The sequence below is a fragment of the Lutra lutra genome, chromosome 4, assembly GCF_902655055.1.
Source record: "Lutra lutra chromosome 4, mLutLut1.2, whole genome shotgun sequence".
Lineage (NCBI taxonomy): Eukaryota > Metazoa > Chordata > Mammalia > Carnivora > Mustelidae > Lutra > Lutra lutra.
Genome location: NC_062281.1, coordinates 166579048 through 166600381, shown reverse-complemented (window position 1 = coordinate 166600381; position 21334 = coordinate 166579048). Strand labels below are relative to the sequence as shown.

The 21334-nt window shown below is 56.2% G+C and overlaps 1 protein-coding gene across 3 annotated transcripts; it reads right to left on the bottom strand.

The window, feature by feature from the left end:
- Positions 1-5214: 5214 nt before the first annotated feature.
- Positions 5215-21050, bottom strand: COL9A2 (collagen type IX alpha 2 chain). 3 transcript variants are annotated; one of them, XM_047728544.1, is made up of 32 exons: positions 20876-21050; positions 19595-19669; positions 18261-18296; positions 18114-18176; positions 16364-16417; positions 16217-16252; positions 16090-16113; positions 15755-15808; positions 15360-15413; positions 15207-15254; positions 14949-15005; positions 14812-14865; positions 14481-14534; positions 13793-13846; positions 13642-13695; positions 13471-13524; positions 12279-12332; positions 11793-11846; positions 11508-11561; positions 10562-10606; positions 10166-10219; positions 9448-9501; positions 9103-9156; positions 8945-9016; positions 8652-8687; positions 8505-8549; positions 8377-8409; positions 8089-8235; positions 7791-7845; positions 7296-7511; positions 6426-6503; positions 5666-5997 (listed from the first exon to the last, which is right to left on the bottom strand). In XM_047728544.1, exons 1-32 carry the CDS (start codon positions 20945-20947, stop codon positions 5798-5800), a joined length of 2094 nt encoding a protein of 697 aa, XP_047584500.1. In that variant the 5' UTR covers positions 20948-21050; the 3' UTR covers positions 5666-5797. The 3 variants fall into 3 exon arrangements, with proteins under 3 accessions (XP_047584502.1, XP_047584500.1, XP_047584501.1); XM_047728545.1 differs by having other exon boundaries at positions 7296-7484; XM_047728546.1 differs by lacking the exons at positions 7296-7511; positions 7791-7845 and having other exon boundaries at positions 5215-5997.
- Between the last annotated feature and the right edge of the window lie 284 nt (positions 21051-21334).

Genomic DNA, 21334 nt, shown 5'->3' with positions numbered 1-21334 from the left:
CCGCATTGGGCTCTCTGCTCAGCAGGGAGCCTGCTTCCTCCTCTCTCTGCCTGCCTCTCTGCCTGCTTGTGATCTCTCTGTCAAATAAATAAATAAAATCTTTAAAAAAAAATAAAATAAAATACAGTGCTCATAAGATGTTGCCAGAGATAATGTCCAAACAAAGAAGACCTGATGGAAGTGAGTAGGTGATTTGCAGGAAGCAGGTGTTTTAGGAAAGAACATTCCAGGAAGAGGGAATAGCAAGTATAAAGGGTTGATGTGAGAGTGAGTCTGGTGTGTTTGAGAAACCCCAGAAGGCCAGAGCAGCTGGGATGGAATGTACTAGACAGAAATAGTGGGAGATACAATCAGAGGTAGGGATAAGGCAAATTTTACAAGGTCTTGTAGGCCATTGTAAGAACTCCGGCTTTTCTTAGAGTGCAGAGGAAGGCATCAGAGGGTTTGGGGCCAAGAAGTGATATGATCTAATCTCTGTTTTTTGTTTTTTTTTTTAAGATTTTATTTATTTATTTGACAGAGAGAGATCACAAGTAGGCAGAGAGACAGGCAGAGAGAGAGGAGGAAGCAGGCTCCCTGCCGAGCAGAGAGCCCGATGCGGGGCTCGATCCCAGGACCCTGGGATCATGACCTGAGCCGAAAGCAGAGGCTTTAACCCACTGAGCCACCCAGGCGCCCCTCTAATCTCTGTTTTAACAGGATCACTACACTTGGTCTGTTGAGGAACAAGGGTGCCACCAGAGGACTACTTAAGAGGCTCTCAGCAGTACTTCTGGCAAGCACTAAAAATGGTGCCTGGGTGGTAGTCAGGGAGGTGGTGAGAAGTGGTTGGATTCTGGTTGTATCTTCAAGGCTGAGCCAACAGGATTTGCTGATGGAGCAGATATGGGGCGTGAGAAAAAAAAAAAAAATAGAGGATGATTCCAGTGTACTTAGCCTCAGTAACTGAAAGCACAGAATTGCCAGTTACAGATGGGGAAGGAGGAAGGAGATGGGCATTCTGGAGGGGCAGGTGGGGACACACACTGCACACTGCTTAAGTTTGATTTGCCTACCAGACTTCTCAGGGGAGATGTTGAGGAGGCACTTGGAGAAATGGATTGATTTAAGAGGTGAAGTCTAGGTCAGGGACGTAGGGATGGAATTTAAAGCCATGAAACTGAAGGAGATCACAAGAGGAGTGAGAGAACAAGAGTCCAAGGACAAGCCATGTAGCCTTCTGACCTTCGTGTACAGGGAAGATGAGAAGTCAGCAAAGCAGTCTGAGAAGGACAGTGTGGAAAGCTAGTAGCCAAATCAGACAACACTCTGTTCCCATAAAAGAGAGCAAAACTATGGGATGATAGCAGTAGGTGGAAGTGGGGTCAAGAGAGTTACTGTGTTTTTTAACATGATGGGTGGGGATAACCCCTGTGTCACAGGGTTGCTGTGAGGCAGAATGAGATCACGTTGGCAGGGTGCTGAGCACGATATCTGATCATAAAAGCTAAGTGGTTAATAGGAATAGTTACTGTTAATAATTTACCGTAATTGCTATGATGCAAATAATCACAAGTAACAAAAAAGTGCCTATCCAAGCTGGCAGTTGGGAAGGAGGAGAGGATCACCAAAGGACATGATCCAAGTTTTGAAAGAGGAGTAGGAATCCACTAAAGAAGGGCGGAAGTGGTATTCCAGGGAACAGCAGTTGTAAAAACATCAGAACGTGGGGCATTTTAGGAATTGTAAGAAGTCAGGCGAAATGAGCCTGCAGAGGAAGATGGGCCAGGCCCGAGGGGTGTGTGTGCCATAATAAAGCAGATATTTTCCTGAATAATACTCATTTAATAGGTATTAAGTTCCTGCTAAATACTGTATATTGTTGAAGGCCCAGAGGATCCAGCAATCCAGCAGTGAGCAAAACAGACAAGAACACCCTGTCTTCATAGAGCTTACCTTCAAGCTGGGGAGACAGCAGTATTTGTGGAATGAAGGGATATTTGCTGAACAAATGAGTGAAAAGGAGAAATCGACCTGGTTGGCGATGAATTAGTGATGGGGTGAAAGCCAAAGGAATTAAAGATGACCCAGGTTTCAGGTCTGGGCATCTGGTAGATGGTAGAACTAGTTACTGAGATAAGGTACGGTGAAGCGGTTTGGTGGCAGGGGAAAGTCTTCGGTTTGGGACAGGTTGTGTATGAGGTCTTTATCAGATAGGGTAGGCAAAGGGACATAGGACAGATTTCTCCTCATCCACCTAGAGCTAGACCCACTAGACTTTGTGACCTCATGGGCGACATGACAGGCCCAGAAACCAAAGCAACTGGCTGTGTGGGTCCTTGTCCTCTGGATGAGAAACAAGGTCACCATTTATCCTGGGAGTATCTCTGCCCTTCTCCAGACACTTAAGCATAACCTCTGGTTAAGCACAGCCTCTCTGCTGCTCTGCTGTTCTTATGCAGTGCTTTACCTGGCAGAGGACCTCGTCTGCTTCTGAGCCCACCGGGATCCACCAGATCGATGCCCACTTCAGAAAGTGCCAAAATACCCAGCAGCCACCTCGAGACCCTGTGTGTCCGTAAAACACCAGAGCTCTGGCTGAAAGCCCTGGTCACTGTTGATTTTAGCAGCGTGGGTTGGATGCTGGCCAGTCGGGTTGGAAGATTAGTGATTTACTAAGTTACTTGAAACAAAATCCCAACTTCCAGGCTCCTGGAGCTCTGCCAGGGGCAAGTTTGGGACCTTGAGTCCTCACAGGCTACATGATGGAGGAGAAGCCGCTGAACCTTTGAAGGGAACTGGGCTGACTTGATGCAATGCTCTGTTAGGCGTCCCAAATCCCCCTTTTCCTAATTGCAAACAGGGGAGTTGAGTTCCTACTTCATTTTTGTTACACTAGACTTTGTCTCTTGGTTCAGTTGGGGAGATTCCTTCTTGATAGCGAAAGAAGTTCCATCTTGGAACATGCCTCAGCCCCACACAAGCTGAGACCAAGTCCCTTCCTGGTGTAATGATGGGTGGGGTCTTCCTTCCTATGTATTGAATGCTTGCTATGTGCCAGGCATATTTTTGTTTGGTTTTGGGTTTTTTTTTTTTTTTTAAAGATTTTATTTATTTATTTGACAGACAGAGATCACAAGTAGGCAGAGAGGCAGGCAGAGAGAGAGGAGGAAGCAGGCTCCCTGCTGAGCAGAGAGCCCGATGCGGGGCTCGATCCCAGGACCCTGAGATCATGACCTGAGCCGAAGGCAGCGGCTTAACCCACTGAGCCACCCAGGCGCCCCTGGTTTTGGTTTGTTTTGAAACTTTTTTTCTTTTCAGGTGCTTTTTCAGTGTGTGTGTGTGTGTGTGTACCCTTAAGTTCTTGGCAAGTTTCAATTATACCATACATGGTTCCCTGCTGTAGTCCCCATGGGATTAGCTCCTCACACCAGGCACTGTTTTAGGTGCTGGGGAATGGAGCAGCAAACGAGGGACCAAAGTTGCTGCCCTATGGAGCTTACATGATGTTGTTGAATAGTGACAAGTACAAAGGGGAGAGAATAAAGCCCGGGAAGGGAATCTGGGATATCAGGGTGGGGATGAGAAGGTCACTCCAGAGTAAAGACCTGCAGTGAGGACACTGGCAGGGATGGGATTGTGGGGAAAAGCAATCCCAGCAGGGGCGCGACCTGTGTGGGGAGCCGCCCGGGCGCTGGCATGGCTGGAGTGCAGTGTAGACATGAGGTCAGAGAGGCTTAGGAGAGTCTTGTGCATCAGACTAAGGACATGGGATTTTCCTTGGTGAAATTCAGCCTCCAGGAAGTCTTAGAAAGGCTATCAGGCACTGGTGCCGAGGAATCATCAGCCCTCTTTCAGCCCTTTTAGATGCCCGAGTCGTAGGAATGAGGTGTAACTCTGCCTAAGATTCAAAATCAAATCCTCCAGTGGTAACTGAAATCCTCCAGTGGACCTGATTTCTGGAAAGTTGCAGAGAAACCCACGGAAAGCCCAGGGCCAGCACTTGAGGACACCTCAAGGCTAAGCCCAAGGCTTCCCGCAGCGGCGTGACTCCACCTAGGAAGGGGGTCCCTCCTCCCCACCAGGTACAAATCGCCTCCCTGCTGCTCCCACCCTCCTCCCTTCCTCCCCTGAGCCTGCTCCAGTAGCCATGGTGAAAGTGGGGCCTCCTGGGGGACGTGGAGGGCAGGCTGGGATGCTGTAATATAGGATTTCTCCAAGCATTGAGGCTGAGGCCACCTCTGTCCCGCAGGGCTGCCTTAGCTTATCTTTCCTGTTTGTCCCTCAGTTGGGATAAGGGGACTGAGACGTCACATGTGTTTGTGTGGGTGTGGGGGGCAGGGGAGGGAAAACTGGGGGTGGGTTAGTGAGAGGAGTTTTTTGCCCTGCTGTTCAGAGAAGGGTGTCCCAGCTTGCATGGGGACCTAGTGCCAAGTTTAAGGTGAGGTGTAGGAGCCCGGACTCCATCAAATGTTTGGATCTTAGACTGGAGTCCTATGCCTTCAGGAGCGGCTGAGGCCTGCAGAATGCTTTCTTTGGGAACAAATGCCCAAATCAGTAATAGGAGCATGAAGGTTGGTTACTCCCTGAATATGAAAAGTTCCCATCCTTGCACGAGTCTGAGGTGCCCGTCGTGCCCTTACCTGCCCCTCCTGCTGCTCCAAGCAGCTTTGCTGGCCTACAAAGCTATGAGGCTGGGAGTGCGTGCAGGGGTACCCATCAGATCTAAGCCAGTCTCCCCTAGACGTCCCGAGTGAGAGTGGCGTGAATGCATATCACTTCTGCTATCATCCAGGTCCCACAGACCTGGGAACCCCTGAAGGCAAAAACCAAGTCTTTCAGTCTTGCATGACCAGCTCCTCCCCAGGGCCAGCATATGGTGCATGCTGGGTCTCAGGAGGACCTTCTGTGTGCTGGGCCCTGGCAAGACCCCGGGTGTGTCCTACTGGGACACAGCTGAGTCCCTGCGGTAGCCATACCAAGGCTGTGAAGGGATCTGCCCAAAGTTACAGAGCAGGGTCACATCCTGACTCCAGCCCAGGTCCTTCCCACAGACCTTCCTCAAAGGCAGCATGCTGTCCTTACCCTCACAATTCAGGGTGTGCCCAGAGGAAGGTGCATGCCTCCCCTTGAGGAGCCCCTGACCATCCCGCCCAGACAGTGGTGGCCCAGTGACAGCCCAACACCCTGGGTCCACCAGGATTGAAGCCCAGCAACTCCCATCCTAGTTTGTACCCAAGTCAGGGGCTTTTATTTACAGAAAGGCCGGCATGGATCTCAGGGTGGGTGGGTGGGAGGGGGTCATGCCAGAAAGAGAAGGGGGATGGGTGTTTAAATACTCAGATGGGAGGGAGGCAGGGAGGAAGTAGTGGGGCTGGCTTCAGGACAGCAACCTCAGGGTAGTCACCCACCAGCAGTCACCCAGCAAGTCCAGGGGAAGGAGGTGGGATCAGGGACCATCAGAGACCTCAGTATACCCACCCCAAAGAGGATGGCCACTGGAGGATGGCAAGATTAAGGAGACATTTGTTTTGGTAACTTCTGAGTTGGGCTCTGGGAAGGAAAGCCACCCATCTCTTTGGAGCTGGGACTCTCCAGTGACACTTGCCCTGTCTGTTGGCCTCACCTTCTCATTCCAATGCCCGCCCTCTCCTTCCCCCATATTTTAGAATTTCCTTTTTCTCAGAACTCCAGGGTCCAAGATGGAAGGTCCTGGGGAGGTGGCTTCCTGGTCTGAGGGCTGGGATGCATGTCCACCCAGAGGAAACCCAGACCTTTCCCCCCAGGATGCCCACCAGGCTCTATCCTGGCCTCGAGCTCATGGCCCTTTGATGGATCCAGGCTCCGTGAGGCGTGCAGAGGCATAGGCTGAGGCTCCAAGGCAGGCTGCAGGCTCACAGAAGCCTGGCAGCCCCACGGGGCCTGGCAGGCCTGGCCGGCCTGCTTCTCCTGTGGCCCCTGGGGACCCTCGAGCTCCATCCTTGCCGTTGATTGCCTGGCCGGGCCGGCCAGGGAGTCCTGTGAAAGGGAGAAGACCAAGACATCAAGGCCTTCTCCTGTCTCAGCCATAGGATTTCAAGTCCCGTTTTTCAGGGAGGTGGGGACTGGATGAGATCGAGATTGAGGCCTAGACACAGGGTCTGAGAGTCGCATGACATTGTCCATCACTCCCAACTCCCATTCAGTGAGTTTGGGGAGCAAATGCCTCCTCATTTTCCTCCATGAAGCAGAATTTGGTGCAAGCCAGGAATTCCTCAGCATCTCAGTGGTCCAGTTCCCAGCCAGACCCCACCCAGTGCTCCTGGGTACCTCAAAGCAATGCCAAAGCTGGAGGCATGGGACTGAGATGGCCAAGCAGGAGGCCTCCATGGCAGAAACCCAGGTGTCTGCGGGTCAGGAATCCCAGAGCTGAGGGCCAGGGCTGCTAGGCAGGGTCAAGGTCTTACCTGGAATCCCCGGGGGCCCTGGCATCCCAGGGTGCCCACGTCCCATCTCTCCCTGGTCACCCTTCTCTCCGCGTTTTCCTGTAAAGAAAGAAGTGGTCATTTTTCAGAACTGGAGAATGTTTTTTTTTCTACTTTGGTTGCTATTTCATTTCTATTTCATATAGCAATTATTCCTGGTTTGTGCTAGTTTATACTAGGGGAAAGTTGGAAATGCCTGCAGAACTGGTTAAATAAAGGAAGGTCCAGGCAGGATGGAAGGCGACAGCCAATCAAGTTCATTACAGGAAAGCAACTAATAATAACCATAGCATTTACTATGTGCCAACTCTACATACATAAATTACCCCCACATGTAATCCTCAGGACAATGCTATGAGGTGGTTGTTATTAAATCCCCCATTTTACAGATGATAAATCTAAGGTCCAGGGAGATTATCAGGTAAGTTGTCCAAGTCTACAAGGACAAAGTAGTAGAGTCTAGACAGACAGCTGTCTTGTGACTCGAGTTTACTTGCTTTACTACATTGCTGACCTGCCTCTGGGCTTCCAGAGGCACAAAAGATGTTTATGGGGCACCACTAAGCAGATGTATAACAAAACAACCCCCCCCCCAAAAAAACCCAGGTTATAAAACAATACATTCATTTCCATCAATTTGCTACTGAGAAAGCAAGCCCAGGAGTCACATAAGGACTTCTGGAAAACTTTGCTGTGGGAATGGGGGAAAGTGTACCTCATCCTGAGAGGGAGATGATGAAAGAGAAAACAAGAGGCTGAGCCATCAGTCCACATAACCCATAACCCAACCCTCCCGGCCTTGGCCAAGTCCACACCGCCCAGCCCCCATTCCCACCACAGAACAGCACTCACCCTTGGGCCCTGTGTTGCCAATCTGACCCACAGCTCCCACGATGCCAGGGACACCCCGAGGGCCAGGGTGCCCATGGGGTCCCTGCTTGCCTGGATACCCAGGAGGCCCAGGGGGTCCTGGAGGACCCACCATCCCGACTGCACCCAGGGCCTCCCGCCTGGCACTCACAGCGACCTCTGCCAGTTGCTCTGGAGGAGGGGAGGGAGATGAGAGGTCTGTGGCATGGGGTCAGCTCAGTGAAACAGAGCGTCCCTAGGCCCGGCCCCTGGATGTGCAGAGGCAAAAGCTGTGTGTTTCATCTCCCCTTCCCCCGCGGTCTGCGGAAAGATCCAGGGAGGCCAGAGATTACAGAGGTTCCAGGCCTCTCCAAAGCAGAGCTAGAATGAGTACCCGGGCCTGCAGCCCCTTGGGCAAGGCCACTCAGAGAAGCTGCTGAAGGGTGGCACCGCCCAGACTTGGACTGGGAAGAGGAAGGGTTGCCGCGCCACCCTCACCTTGCATCATCTTCATCATCACGGTCACTATGTGCTGGTCGCTGGCATCTCGACCCTGCAGGCGGACAAGGCCTTCCAGGAAGAAGCCTCTGGCTGGCCCGCCATGCTCCCACCGGAAGTCCATGCAGCATCGGACTGAAATCCCTCCTGCCGCACCCACCCGCTGCCTGCCCCTTGTGCGGCCTGGAACCGGCCTCGGGGAAGCCAGCTGGCTCAAGGAACTCCCGTCCTTTGGGGGATCAGCAGGACCCGCAAAGGGATTTCCCCACGGGCTCCCCGCTCCGCCGGGCCCACTCACCGCCACTCCCTGTCTCCCGGGCAGTCCGGGCAGGCCTCGGTCTCCAACCAGTCCTCGAGGGCCGGGGGGCCCGGGGTAGCCCTGCACCCCCGGGGCGCCCGCATCCCCGCTGGGGCCCGGGTAGCCGGGTTCTCCGCGGACTCCTTGCTGCGGAAGCGGGGGGCGGGGGTGCAGAGAGCGGATGAGACTTCGCCGGTGCGGGGGAGTGGGGGGTGGCGGGGAGGGGAGCTGGTGGGGGACGGCGGCGGCGGGGGTAAGGAGAGGAGGCGGGACAGGGGCTGGACTCACCTGTCCCTTGGGCCCCGGCTCGCCAGACTCGCCCTGCAGGTACAAGGCAGCTCGGTCACGACTCGCGGAAGCCCTGGGGCCCGCCCCCTGCCCCCGTCCCGCCGCCCGCCCCGGCGCAGCCCGCTCACCTTCTCGCCTTTCTCTCCCCGGAGGCCGGCCACCCCCGGGTCGCCCTGCAAAGGAAGCACAGCGAGTCAGGGTACCGGGGACCCCTGCCCGCCGCCGCCGCCCCGCACTCCTCCCGGGACGTGGGTAAGGGAGGCGCTGGTACTCACCACGCTGCCGCGGGGGCCGGTCTTCCCTGGGGAGCCCTGAGCAAGCGGGGAGTCACGGACTTGCTGAGTTCCCCTCCCCCCGGACCGCTGTCCACTCGCGTTCCCGCGAACCCCGGTCCTGGCCACACCCCTCTGCAGCTCCGCGTCGCCCCCGCAGGGCTGCGCGGGACCCGCCCTAGCCCTGGAAGGCTCAGGAAGTACCTACCAGCCCCATGCCCTCCCTCCCCCACCCCCCAGCCCCGCTCGCAGGACTTGGGGCCTCTTTTCAGGTATTTTCCAACCCCATTTGGTACCTTGTCTCCCTTGATGCCTGGCAAGCCTTGGGGCCCTGGAATTCCGGGGGGGCCTTGCTCCCCTTTGGGTCCCTGAGGAGAAAAGAATCCAGAGCAGGAAATCAAATGAGGTGCCCAGACCTGCTCCCCACTGCCCCTCACAGCTGGCCTCCACTAACCTGCCGTCCTTGAGGGCCTGGCTGCCCCACAGGCCCTCTCTCACCCTCGTCACCCTGAAACAGAAAGAAAAGGATGACCCGAGGACTTTCAGCAGGGGCATCCCCCTCCTCAGCCCCCTCTCCAGCCCCCAGCCCCTGCTGGCCAGGATGCCCTCCATTCCCGTCCTCCCAGCATGGAGGTCCCTTGCTCCACTTCACAGACCAGCAGACTGGGGCCCTTGTGGGAAGGCCTCACATAGGCTGGCAGGACTAGGCAGGTGCTGGAGCCATTGATGGGACCCAGATCCTGGGTCCAGTAGTGCTAACTGCTGCAAAGGCCCCTGGGGGAGGGGGAACCACTGTTACCTTCTGCCCTATGACGCCTCGGGGTCCAATTTCTCCTTGAGGTCCTGGCTCTCCCTGGGGGACAGAAATTGGGAGTGAGCAATAGGCCTGGTGGGCTCCCTCCCCACCACGTGGAACCTGCTGGGTTCCACGGCAGGCTAACCCCGTATCCAACCTGGGTCTCAGCTAACTCACTTCCTCAAGGAAGCCCTCCCTTATCCCCTGTTCTTAGGGTCCCCGTACCTTTCCTTCAGTAGGACCCCACACAGTTGTAGTCAGTCATCATGTGATCACATATTTAAGATCTTTTTCACCAAACTGAAAGCTCTGTCTGAGTAGGAGACTATCTCAGCATCTAACATGTTGCAGGGATTTGGTGAATATTTATGGAATGAATGAATGAATGAGTGAATGAATGACTCTGCTGGATTCTTCACCCCAGTCAGCTTGGCTGTCTGAACAGACAGTCAGCTTGGCTGTCTGAACAGATCATGCCCATATGGGACAGAAGCAATCCCCACCATCACTGCATTGTGCATAGAGAAACAAAGACCCGGAGAGGGAAAGGGAGTGTCCCTGGGCCAGTGGGTCAGTGGCACAACCCAGACTAGCTTCCTGATCACCCCCAAAACTAGGGCTTCACCCCACACTCTCACCCAGGCCCCCATACTGAGTGCAGGGTCTTCAGGCCTGGGAGGGGGATCAAAGCAAGAGCCCTGTGTCAGGGGAAGGCACTTACCTCCTTCCCAGGAGGACCAGAGAATCCAGGGAGGCCCTGCTGGCCTGGTTCACCCTGCAGGAAAACACAGGTTTAAGGTGAGTCTGGGGGAGGGAGCAGGGACAGTCAAGCCCTTGACCTTGGAGAAGCCTGGTGAACACTAAACAGAATCTAGAACCACATGACTTGGGTAGAAAGTGTTCTTGGTCAGGTCCATGCCATCTTGTCTCCACAGGGGTTGCGGGGAAGCAGCAAGAGGAAGGTGGTTAGGCCCGAGGGATTTGTGTCCAGGCCATGTCTTTGAACCTGGGGTGAGGCCTGGGTCTTGTAGTCTTTTAGCCATTACCCCTGGACCCTGCCTGCAGGCTCCCTTGCTGATATCAAGCCAAATCCATCCCCAGCTTGGAGTCACCTTACCTTGTCTCCTGGACCTCCTTTTGTCCCGGGCTGGCCTGGCACACCCTGGAGAAAGAAATTGATATCAGTTTCTCCCCTGGCATTGGGGAGCCCCAGGCACCTGCTGCTTTACCTCCCCCCCACCCAATCCAGATTCCCTCCCTTCTTCAGCCCTGGCCTGTTGGAGCCAAACAGCAGAAGGCCCAGCCATGGCATCACAAACTTGACCGTGCCCTGAGCCCTGTGTACACAGGAGCCTATAGTCTATGGGGAGAAGAGGAACACCCCGCGCTCATAGGCACATGCAATATGGGAACATGGTCTGCACCTGGGCGTGATATCTGGCTTTGGCCTCAGTACCCCCAGCAGGGAGGGAGGGGGGCTCCCATGGACTGGGCTCCCAGAAGGTGTGCAATGGAGGTGGAAGGCCGAGAGAGATGGGGAAGGGCATTCCAGGCAGAGGCACCTGCAAAGGCCTGAAGGTGTAGAAAAGGCAAGGCCGTGTGGAGAAAGGAGAGGACACAGAGGCACAGTGGCTGATGAGGATGGAAGGATAGGGTGGGGTCAGATTGTGGTGGTCCTTGAATGTGAAGATGAGCTGTGAGGACAAGCACTGTGGTTTGGGGACTCAATAACTACTTCTTGGATGACTGGATGGAATGACTCTCCTGGAGGCAAAGACGGCCATGGAAGGTGTTGAAGCAGGAAGCAGCCAACATGGAGAACTAGAAGGGTCCAGGAGAAGGCTGGAGCAACTGTCCAAATGAAGAGGCCTAAGCGAGGCCAGAGGCCACAGAGGTGGTGATGAGGCCTGGGCTGGGTAGGGACAAGGGACTATAGCGAGGACCCTGGGTTTGTGGATTTCCGCCTCATCAGCCACTCACCCCACCATGGGGAAGTGGGCAACATGGAGGAGGAGAAGCAAGTTGCCCATGGGGCAGCCCCCCGTGCTCCACCCCACACTCACCGCTAGGCCCTGGTGGCCTTGGTTTCCTGGCCGCCCCGCCTGTCCTGCACTGCCCTGGGAGAGACAGAGAACCAGAGGCACAAGTGAAAGCTCCAGCTAGAGAGTCCATGGCTTCAACCCAAGTGCAAGTAGGGAAACTGAGGCCCAAAGGTGAGGAGGGATGTGTCAGTGACACACTTGAGGATTTCAGTCTCCTAGGCCTCTGGGATCAGTGTGATGAGACTCAGGGCCTGAGCTGGGAGGGGCCCTGACCCTCCGCAACCAACCAGCAGTCTCCGCACCTACCTTCATGCCAGGTGTGCCTAGGGTCCCGTCCTTGCCGTCGATGCCTGGAGGGCCCTGCTCAGAAGAAAAGTTGGAGGGAGACTCACAGTGAGGAGATGCCTGGGGTCAGGCTGCCCAGCCATATCCCTCTGTGACAGCTGCCGTGTGCAGGTCAGAAGTGGGTCTGGTTATCTCGAGAACCCCCACCAGCCAACTGGGAGAAGGGAGCAGAAATGGGAAGAGGATTTTTGGGGAATGGACCACAGTCCTTCCTCTGTGTGGGCGATAGGTGTTCCAGATGGCCACAAGCTTCCCCAAACCTCTACTACATCACCACATGCCCTATTTACAGGTGAAAGAACTAAGGCACAGCAAGAGAACATTTGCCAAGGTCATAGAGCAGCCCGCCTGCAAAAGAGTTCAGTCTAGAATCCCAGGCTCCTCATCCTCTAAGAGCTTGGACAGAGCTGACCCTGCTCTCTGTCTGGGTAGGCCCAGGCCACTTACGGTTGCTCCCTTTGGGCCTGTTATTCCCTGGGGTCCTTGAACACCTTGGCTGCCCTGCAAAGTAGATAGAAATGAGGTCACCTTCAGGAAGCTGAACCCCCGTCTGCCTGTTCAGAGAGAGAAGCAGCTGAGAAGAGTGACCTCCAGGTCCCAGGATCCCCCTTGGAATAGCCCACACTGTGCAGGGGCTGGAGGAGAGAGGCCTGGGAGGGAGTCAAGGTCAGCGCTGAGCTGATGGGCCTGGGCCTGGGCCTGGGCCTGGGCCAGGCTGGGCAGTGCAGGGGAAGGATCCAGTGCTCACTGAGACCTCTCTCACCTGCGCTCTGAGCACCATTTACTGAAGAAACATAACAACTAAATACAATGTGTGGACTTTGTTTGGGTTTTGATTTGAACAAGAACCGTGAGGAGACATTTTTGAGGTACCTGGGAAACACGGGACACAGACTGGTTATTTGCTGATATTAAGGAATCATTGATAATGTTGTTGGTATGATAATAAAGATACTGGGATTATAGGAGAAAAAAGTCCTTGTTTTTAAGAGAGGCATACAGAAGTATTTAGGGATAAATGACATGATATTAAGGGATTTGCTTATGAGCAACAGCAGTGGCAAAATGTCAATTTGGGGAGACAAGGATATGGAGGTTCATTATATAAGTCTCCACCTTTATGTATGTTAAAAAGTTCCATAATAAATAAAAAGGCTGCTTTCTGCTCAATTTTTCTATAAACTCAAAACTGCTCAGGAATGAAGTATATTAATTTAAAAAAAAAAGTTAAGAGAATTGGGATGTGGACCAAATCCCATTAGCCCCATGGCTGATTCGCTGGAATTTCATTGTCTGGTCGCAACGAGCCTGGGACTGGATCCCATGGCTTCTCCCAAATTGAATTTGATCAGCACAGGCTGGGCTTACAGGAGTGAGGGCTGGTGGGGTGACTGGGCCCCTAGCACAGAGGCTCCTGCCCCACACTGGTCACTCACCCGCAGAGACCCACAGAGTAATGCTCGCACACACACTCATGCAGCCACACAGACACAGAGTAGCACACACTCGCACACATGCAGCCTCAAAGACACACAGGCTAATGCACGCACCCACTCACACAGGAGCCCTGGGGGGGAGCTGAGCCTCTCCCAGTACTCTCCAGGACCCCTGACTGGACAAGGGGTTGCTGAGTACTCACCACATCGCCCTTCTCCCCTGCTCGGCCTGGTGGCCCCCGTGGACCTTCCTCACCCTGGAAAGAAGGACAAACGAATTTAGATCACATGGGCTCCGGGGAGCCACATTCCCTTTGCAGCCCTAGGAGCTCCAGCAGGAGGAGGTATGTGTACAGGAGCAAGAGGATACTTACAGGTGACCCAGAGGCACCAATGGAGCCCACCATGCCTTTGTACCCACGAGGACCCTGGGGAGAGGAAAGAGTTACAGTCAGTCCAGGCTTGACCCCAGAGGCCAGAGCGCTGGTCGTGACAACCCTTGCATTCCACGCCCTACTTACTTACCGTCTCTCCTTTGGGTCCCTCCATGCCCGGGTAGCCCCTGATGCCCTGGGGACCCTGTCAAGACAGAAGAATGACAGCAATGTCAATTTAAAGGCCCACTTCATCATATCTTCTTTGATCCCCACCCCTGATCTTCACAATGCCCCTAGGAGGCAGGCAGCATAGTCCTTATCTCAGAGAGAGGACGCTGAGGCTCAGTGATGGGGGAGGGGCTCACCAGGGTCACTCAGGGGACAGTGGTAAAGCTAGGGCCTTGGCTGGGTCTTCTGGCTGAAAGCCTTAGTTCCTGTCCCCCAATTTCTTTTTTTTTTTTTTTTTAAAGTGTGCTTTTTTTTTTTTTTTTAAGATTTTATTTATTTATTTGACAGAGAGATCACAAGCAGGCAGAGAGGCAGGCAGAGAGAGAGGAGGAAGCAGGCTCCCCGCTGAGCAGAGAGCCCGATGCGGGGCTCGATCCCAGGACTCTGAGATCATGACCCGAGCCGAAGGCAGCGGCTTAACCCACTGAGCCACCCAGGCGCCCCCCTGTCCCCCAATTTCTGACAGCCTCAGCTGCTCTCTCCCCACCCAGAGACATGCCAATTGGACACAGGTGTTTCTTCTACAAGTTGGAGGCCAAACCCAGGGAATGGCTCCACTAAGATCTCCTGGGATGGGGAGGGGAGGGCCGGGGGAAAGTGTTCCTTACCGGTGGTCCAGGGATGCCTTGCTCTCCAGAGGCACCTGCATCTCCTTTGGGACCCTATGGGGCAGGAATGAGTGATCAGACAGGCAGGCAGATGGAGAGACAAACATACAGAAAACCAAAGATACTGTCCCCTTCCCAGAAAAAGCAGACAGGAAGGACCCTAGAACCCATGTAGTCCTTTGTGACAGATGGGACATTTGCCTGGGCAGAATGACCTGGAACATAGGCCTCCTGACTCTCAGCTCAAAGCTCAGTCCCCAGAGACCCACAGGGGAAGGAGAAGGGATGAAGAAGGGAAGGCTCTTGTTAGGCCCTCTTCCTACACACTCACCGGCTTCCCCTGGCGGCCAGGATCTCCCAGAACCCCACGTTTGCCAGGATGCCCCTGGAGGGAAGGAGGGAACTCCATGTGGGGTCCCCTCCCAAACACCTGCTCTGCCCCCCACAAAGACTGTGCCAGTAGCTTACCTTCACTCCCTGCAGCCCTGGGGGGCCTTTCACCCCCGCTGGACAGTTGGTTGGACACTGGAAAGAAAATCCCGGTTCTGTGCTCACCAGCCTGCTCAGGTCAGCTGGGCAGTGCTGCCCAGCTTGCCAACTCCCAAATCCTCCTCTCACCCCACTTGGTTGAACCTCTGTGCCACAGCCCCTCCCCAGAGCCCTGACTCTACCTCGGAAGAGGACCCACCCCTTGCTCCCATCAGCCCCGCCCCACGGCCTCCTCACCAAGAATTCCGCGCTGCCTTCCAGGCCCTGGATGGTTCCAGGTCGGCCCTGAGAGGAGATGTATGAAGATGGAGCCTGACCCGAAACTGTCCACCCCAGGTTTGTGCCAGAGACCCTTGTTCTTACCCACGTGGGAAGTTTGAGGACACTTACCGGTTTGCCGGGTGGCCCCGGGGGCCCCGATGGCCCCTCTGGTCCAGGATCCCCCTGGAAGCAAGAGGGGCCAAATCATATTCCCACCCGGCTCTGCCATTCCCCCATTCTCCCTTCCCCATCTTCCCCCCACCCCCCACCCCCGGGTCCCTGCTACTGCCCAGCCGACCCTGTCCTCCAGGTCACTTTCTGTGATCTGGGATGGCCCCAGCCCTTGGTTTCCATGAAAGACCTAGAGGTGAATGGGCTCAGCACGAGGGGGTTCTGCCCCAAACCTAGAAGACCCCTCTGCTGCCCAGAAGGAGGCCCAGGAGCTACTGGCAAGACTCCCCAGCTTGCCAGCTTGGAGGTAAAGGGCAGGAGGTGGAGTGAGCAGAGGGGTGGCTGGGGCTCACCTTGGGGCCTGTGACTCCAATCTCGCCTGGGAGGCCAACAGGTCCGGGTGGCCCCTAAGAGCAGAGGCATCACTGGCCAGGCGGCCTCAGAGGGTTAGCCCACCCTGACACAAAGATAAGCCCCTTCCCCACTTTTACTTTGCAACCAAGCCCAGAGAATCCCAGGGCTTGCCGACAGGCCCTGTGTGGCTGGCCCAGAGTTCTCTGGCACGTCTGCGCATTCCTGACACCATCACAGTGTGCTGGCCCCTCCCTTGGATGGCCAGTCCCCCAAAAGCCCTTCTGTTTCCTTCCCCAAGAGTCCCAGGGGCCCTGCCCCATCCAAGAGGACTTACAGGAGGTCCAGCAAAGCCAGGGCCCTGGAACAGAAGGAAAGGAGATTGGGTTCATGGCTCCTTTTGCAAGTCCCCCTGCTCGCCGCCCCCCAAAGGGTTCCTTGAAACCCTTGCAGATTACACTCACTGGCAGACCAGGTGGACCTGGGAGACCGGGCTGGCCCTGAAAGAGCAATGGGAGAGGTTCAGAGGCTGGGGTCTCTTGTGTCCCCACTCCTCTTACTATAGACCCTCCCTAAGACTGCCCAAGCCAAGCCCCCAGCGGGCCACTAACCTTGACTCCAGGGATCCCCATGGGGCCAGGCTCCCCCTTGGCTCCAGTTAGACCCTGAGGAAGAAGAAGAAGGTAGATCAGTGAAGGGCAAACCTGACCCTTGAAACATGGGTCAAGCTAGGGCCTGAGGTCACTCCTGGGTGTGACCAAGCTGCCTTTTACCCCACTCCATGAAGGATGAGGGGCCCCAACACCTTGTTTTCTCTTCCCCCAGTTCCCACAGCAACCCTTGGAGGCAAGCAGGCAGAACGATTGCCCTCTTTCAAAAGATGAGAAACCAAGGCCCAAAGATTTATCTGCATAGGCTTCACACCTCCCAGTTTAGGAGCCTGGAAGACCTAGATGTAGGTCTGGATGGGCCATTTCTTTTCTTTTCTTTTTAAGATTTTATTTATTTATTTGACAGAGAGAGATCACAAGTAGACAGAGAGGCAGGCAGAGAGAGAGAGGGAAGCAGGCTCCCCGCTGAGCAGAGAGCCCGATGCGGGACTCGATTCCAGGACCCTGAGATCATGACCTGAGCCGAAGGCAGCAGCTTAACCCACTGAGCCACCCAGGCGCCCCGGGATGGGCCATTTCTTGACGTCTGCCCTTGGCAACATTTCCTGAACCTTATTGTTCACATCTGCAGAATGGGTTAATCATGTTTACCTCTCCGCATACATGTGAGAACCATTGTGCTAGTGGAAGGCCATGGTTTTGTTTTTTTTTTTTTAAGATTTTATTTATTTATTTGACAGAGAGAGAGAGATTACAAGTAGGCAGAGGCAGGCAGAGAGAGGGGGAAGCAGGCTCCCTGCTGAGCAGAGAGCCTGACGCAGGGCTTGATCCCAGGACCACAAGATCATGACCTGAGCCGAAGGCAGAGGCTTAACCCACTGAACCACCCAGACGCCCAAGGCTATGTACTTTTTAATTTTTGCAGGGTGGGGAAAATCTGGAGAGGCCGTGGGGCTGCTCATAGCTCCTGTGACCCCTCTTGAGGCAGCAGGACAAAGGCACTTCATGGGATCTCTTTTCCCTCCGATCTTTTAGTGATTGACCCAAGTGTATTCCTCAATCAGATGACTGTCCCAACAGTCCTGGCTGTGTCCAGAAGCTCATGACCTTGGAGCCCCTGGGAATTCTGTGGTATCAGCGGATAATCTTCCTTTCCTGAGTTGCTCCTGGGGCTGCGAGGGGGCAGGGTAAGGCAGGGATGGGGGAAAGAAAGGCCAGCTCCATCTATAGGATTCAATCTGATACTTGGAGGCCAGAAATTGTGAGAAAAGTGAGACTAAATCGGCTGGAGGTGAACAGAATCCCTCTTTGGGCCCCCATGTGCCCATGACTCATGCTTCTGGGGCAGCCATGAGGTCATGGGTCATATGAAGGTGAAGGGAACTCATAGCTCTACAATCTCTGCTGTCCTGCTCTGAACAAAAGAACAGGGAAGATGCCTGAATGGGGCTCTGGAAGTCAGTGAGTGGAGCCCAAACCTGCTTTCTTTCTTTCTTTCTTTCTTTCTTTCTTTATTTATTTATTTAGTTATTAAAAGTTTTATTTATTTATTTGATAGAGATCACAAGTAGGCAGAGAGGCAGGCAGAGAGGGGGTGGGGGAAGCAGGCTCCCCACTGAGCAGGGATCCTGATGTGGGGCTCTATCCCAGGAGCACGAGATCATGACCCGGAGCCAAAGGCAGAGGCTTTAACCCACTGAGCCACCCAGGCGCCCCCCAAACCTACTTTAGCTGACACTCAGTTACTCACATCAATCCCAGGCTTCCCGTCGGGCCCATCTGGCCCTGCTTTGCCAGGCTCTCCCTTAGGTCCCTTAAAGACAGAGGTGGGCCAAATATTAGCCAGAGGAGGGCAAGAACTGGAAGGGTCAAAGGTCAAAGGTGAAAAAGCACTCACCGGAGGGCCAGCTTTCCCCGGGGGCCCCTTGTCACCCTGAAAGATACAAGTTGGTCAGGCAGGCCCCTGTGGCTCGTGCTAGAGCAAATGGTCACATGTAGGCCCTGGCTGATCCCACATGCTGATCTCCTCACCCTCTTTTCTTCTGCCCGGGTCCCCTCAGCCTTGCTTTTTTTTTTTTTTTTAATTTTTAAAATTTTTAATACCTTCCTTTCCCTCAAAACAAAAACAAAAAACAAACAAAACTAAAAAAACCCCCAAACCTAGGTGGATTGAGACCACCTGCAGCCAGGCGGGAGAGGAGGTTGTCCACAGGCTTGCGGGTTACAGGCACACAGGTGTCGCTGAGGTGCCAGTGACAGGCCTGCAGAGAGGGCTGCCGGCTCCAAGTTACCTCAGAGAGTGGGTGCCTCTTGGATTTGGGCGAGGGTGGAAGAAATTTGGGACTTTCAGAAAAACATGAAGGGGAGGAGAGCTGGGTGGGCAGCTCCTCTTTTTTTTGGATTGGGGTCAGGAAAAGAAAAGGACAAGGACCCAGAGGGCCTGCGAAGGGGGCCGATTCAGTCTGTTCCCAAGGCAGGCAGGATGTCCTCCCCCAGCGACAAAGGACTCATGGTGGCAGATAGACATGGCCTGTGGAGTCCCAGTCCACCGCAGAGAGGCCTTCTAGGCGTCCAGGGCCTGCAACGGCCAGAGAGCCTGGCGGGGACCCAGCGCCCTGTGTTTGGGGGGGAGGGGGGCACCAGGTTAAATAGAAGTCTGTCCAGACGGGTAAACATGGAGCTGGCCTCCTGGGGGAGCTTCCTGAATGAGGCATTTAACCCTCCCCATGCTAGGGAGAGCAGGGAACAAGGCCTGCTGGTTCTAAATCGGGGAGAAAAATGCAAAGGGAGAGACAGGAGTCTAGCTTCGGCTGGTCAGCGGTCTGACCAAGGCTTCCAAGCCAACCTGAAGAAGCATCCGGATGTGCCAGGGGGCAGAGCGAGATGTTAAGGCGTCTCCCACCCCAAAAAAGACGGGACAGTAGGGGTGGGGGATAAGGGATCGCTGGGAGCTCCGGCGGGCATACGGTAACAGCAGCTCCTTGTCCGCGGGCGGCTATAACGGGCTCTGGGCTCCCCATCTCAGGGCTGGTTTGAGGTTTTCCAAGAACAAACGGGCTCCTTGTGGCGCAGGCCGGCGCCGCCTACTCACCACAGGGGGCGCTGCATCTGCAGGCACCGACCCCACCGCCGGGGCTTCCAGCCCCCCACCCCCACCCCCACACCGGGGCTCACAAAGTTCCCCTTTGTCCGCAGCTTCCCTCCCCCTCCCGTCCCAGGTTAGAGACTCACGTCGATGCCGTCAGATCCAGGCACTCCCGGCGGCCCTGGGGGGCCCGGGGGCCCCGGTTCTCCGGGCGGACCTCTCTGAAAACACACACAGGGGTGCAGCCCTCAGACTGTGCAGGGAGCCGGGCGTCCCAGCCGTGAGCCTCCCCGGGAAAAAACTGCGTCCTTCTTTGTACTGAGAACCTGCTGTGTCCCGCACTGTGCACCCCGAGGTATATTCATCTTACGGAATGCTCAGAACCGGGGGGGCGGATACTAGGACGAGCCCCAGTTTGCAGTTGAGGACACAGGCTCAGAAAGATTAGGAATGATCGCGGAGAGTAAGCGGTGGAGCCGGGACTCCTTTTTAGGGCCGCCCGCCTTCTTCCACGGGACCACGGCTGCCCTCGCGCCGTCGCGGTGGGGAAGAGATGGAGATGCTGATGGCGCAAGGAGTCACGGCTGGCAGGGGAGGCGGTGCCCAGCAGACGGTTAGCTCCAATCAACGGTTGCTCGTGTTATTATTTTTAGGCGAACAACAGGTAACCCCCCACCCCCCAGTGCGGGTAAACCCGAAAGGAAAGTGGGGGAGGCGCAGCGAGAGGGGACGTAGCGAAGGGAAGTGTGTTTTCCCTTCCCCTCAGAGCACCCCTCTCCCAGCACCGTTCCTCCGTCCTCCCCTGGATTGTCCTCAAACGGGGGCCAGCCCGACCCAGGCAGGGGGCCCGCGCCCGCCAGGTGCCCTCGCCCTTCCGGGCGAGAAGTGCCAGCCTGGAGCCCGCGCCCAGCCCCGTGGTGCCCCGGGCCCATTAGGCCCCCCCAATCCTCCGGCGACCCTCGGCAGCGCGACGGGTGCGCAGGAGCCCCAGCGGGGCCGAGGGGCAGCAGCCGGGCCCAAGCGGCGTCTGGCTGGAGCTGGCGCCCCCCGAGAGGAGGCGGGGCGGAGACTCCGGAGCCCCGTGAATGGGCACCATTGTCTCCCCCGCCACCTGGGCTCTCGGGGCTGCCAGGACCGGGCGCCAGCTCCTGGCCACGCTGCGTGTCCCAGGCTGGGCCGAGCGTCTGCGGACAGGGTCCCTCCGGCTCCCCGGCTCGTCTGCCTCCTTTCGCGGCACCAGGGCGCGCCCTGCATGCACACCCAGGGAGGGGACGGGCGCCTCCGAGCTGCGCCCAGCCGGGGTCGGGGGGTGCCTGCCAGGCGAGCGGGGAGACAAGCCGAGCCCTTCACCAGCCTTCCTGGGTCACTCACCCTAAACCCCACTCCCTGCACCCCGGCACCCGCGCAGGGACGGCCGCGGGACTTACCATCTGCGCCAGGGCGAGCCCGAGCACCTGGAGGAGCAGCAGGAGGCTGCGGGGGGCGGCCGCGGCGGCCATGGCGGGCAGCAGGGTCGCGGAGGACGGGTGCCCAGGTCCACGCTCTTACCCGCCCGCAGAGGCTCCGGGAGCGGCGGCGCTGGCTGCTTTCTGGCGGGGCAGGCGGGGCGGCCGGAATAAGCGGCGGGGCGGGGCGGGGCGGGGCGGGGCGGGGGCCGCGGGGTCTGTTACCTGAGAGCGCCAGGGGAGGAGGGCCGGGGGTGGGCGGCCGGCGCCCTGCGCCCAGCTCCGCCCCGCTCCCTCCCGCCGCGGGCGCCCACCCTCTGCCGCCCGAGGAGCCGCCGGGGCGCAGGACTGAGACCGTGGTCCGGTTTCTCTGGGAGGAGGCGCAGGGCCGTCCTCCTCCAGCCTGACCTCCAGGGCCCGGCACCTTCCCCCTGACCCGCA

Coding starts and splice junctions, on each gene's coding strand:
- COL9A2 (XM_047728544.1), bottom strand. CDS start 20,947: ATGGCCGCCGCGGCCGCCCCCCGCAGCCTCCTGCTGCTCCTCCAGGTG. Junction 13,525..13,641: donor TTGGTGCCTCTGGGTCACCT/GTAAGTATCCTC, acceptor CCTTCTTTCCAG/GGTGAGGAAGGTCCACGGGG. Junction 11,562..11,792: donor TAGGCACACCTGGCATGAAG/GTAGGTGCGGAG, acceptor TGTCTCTCCCAG/GGCAGTGCAGGACAGGCGGG.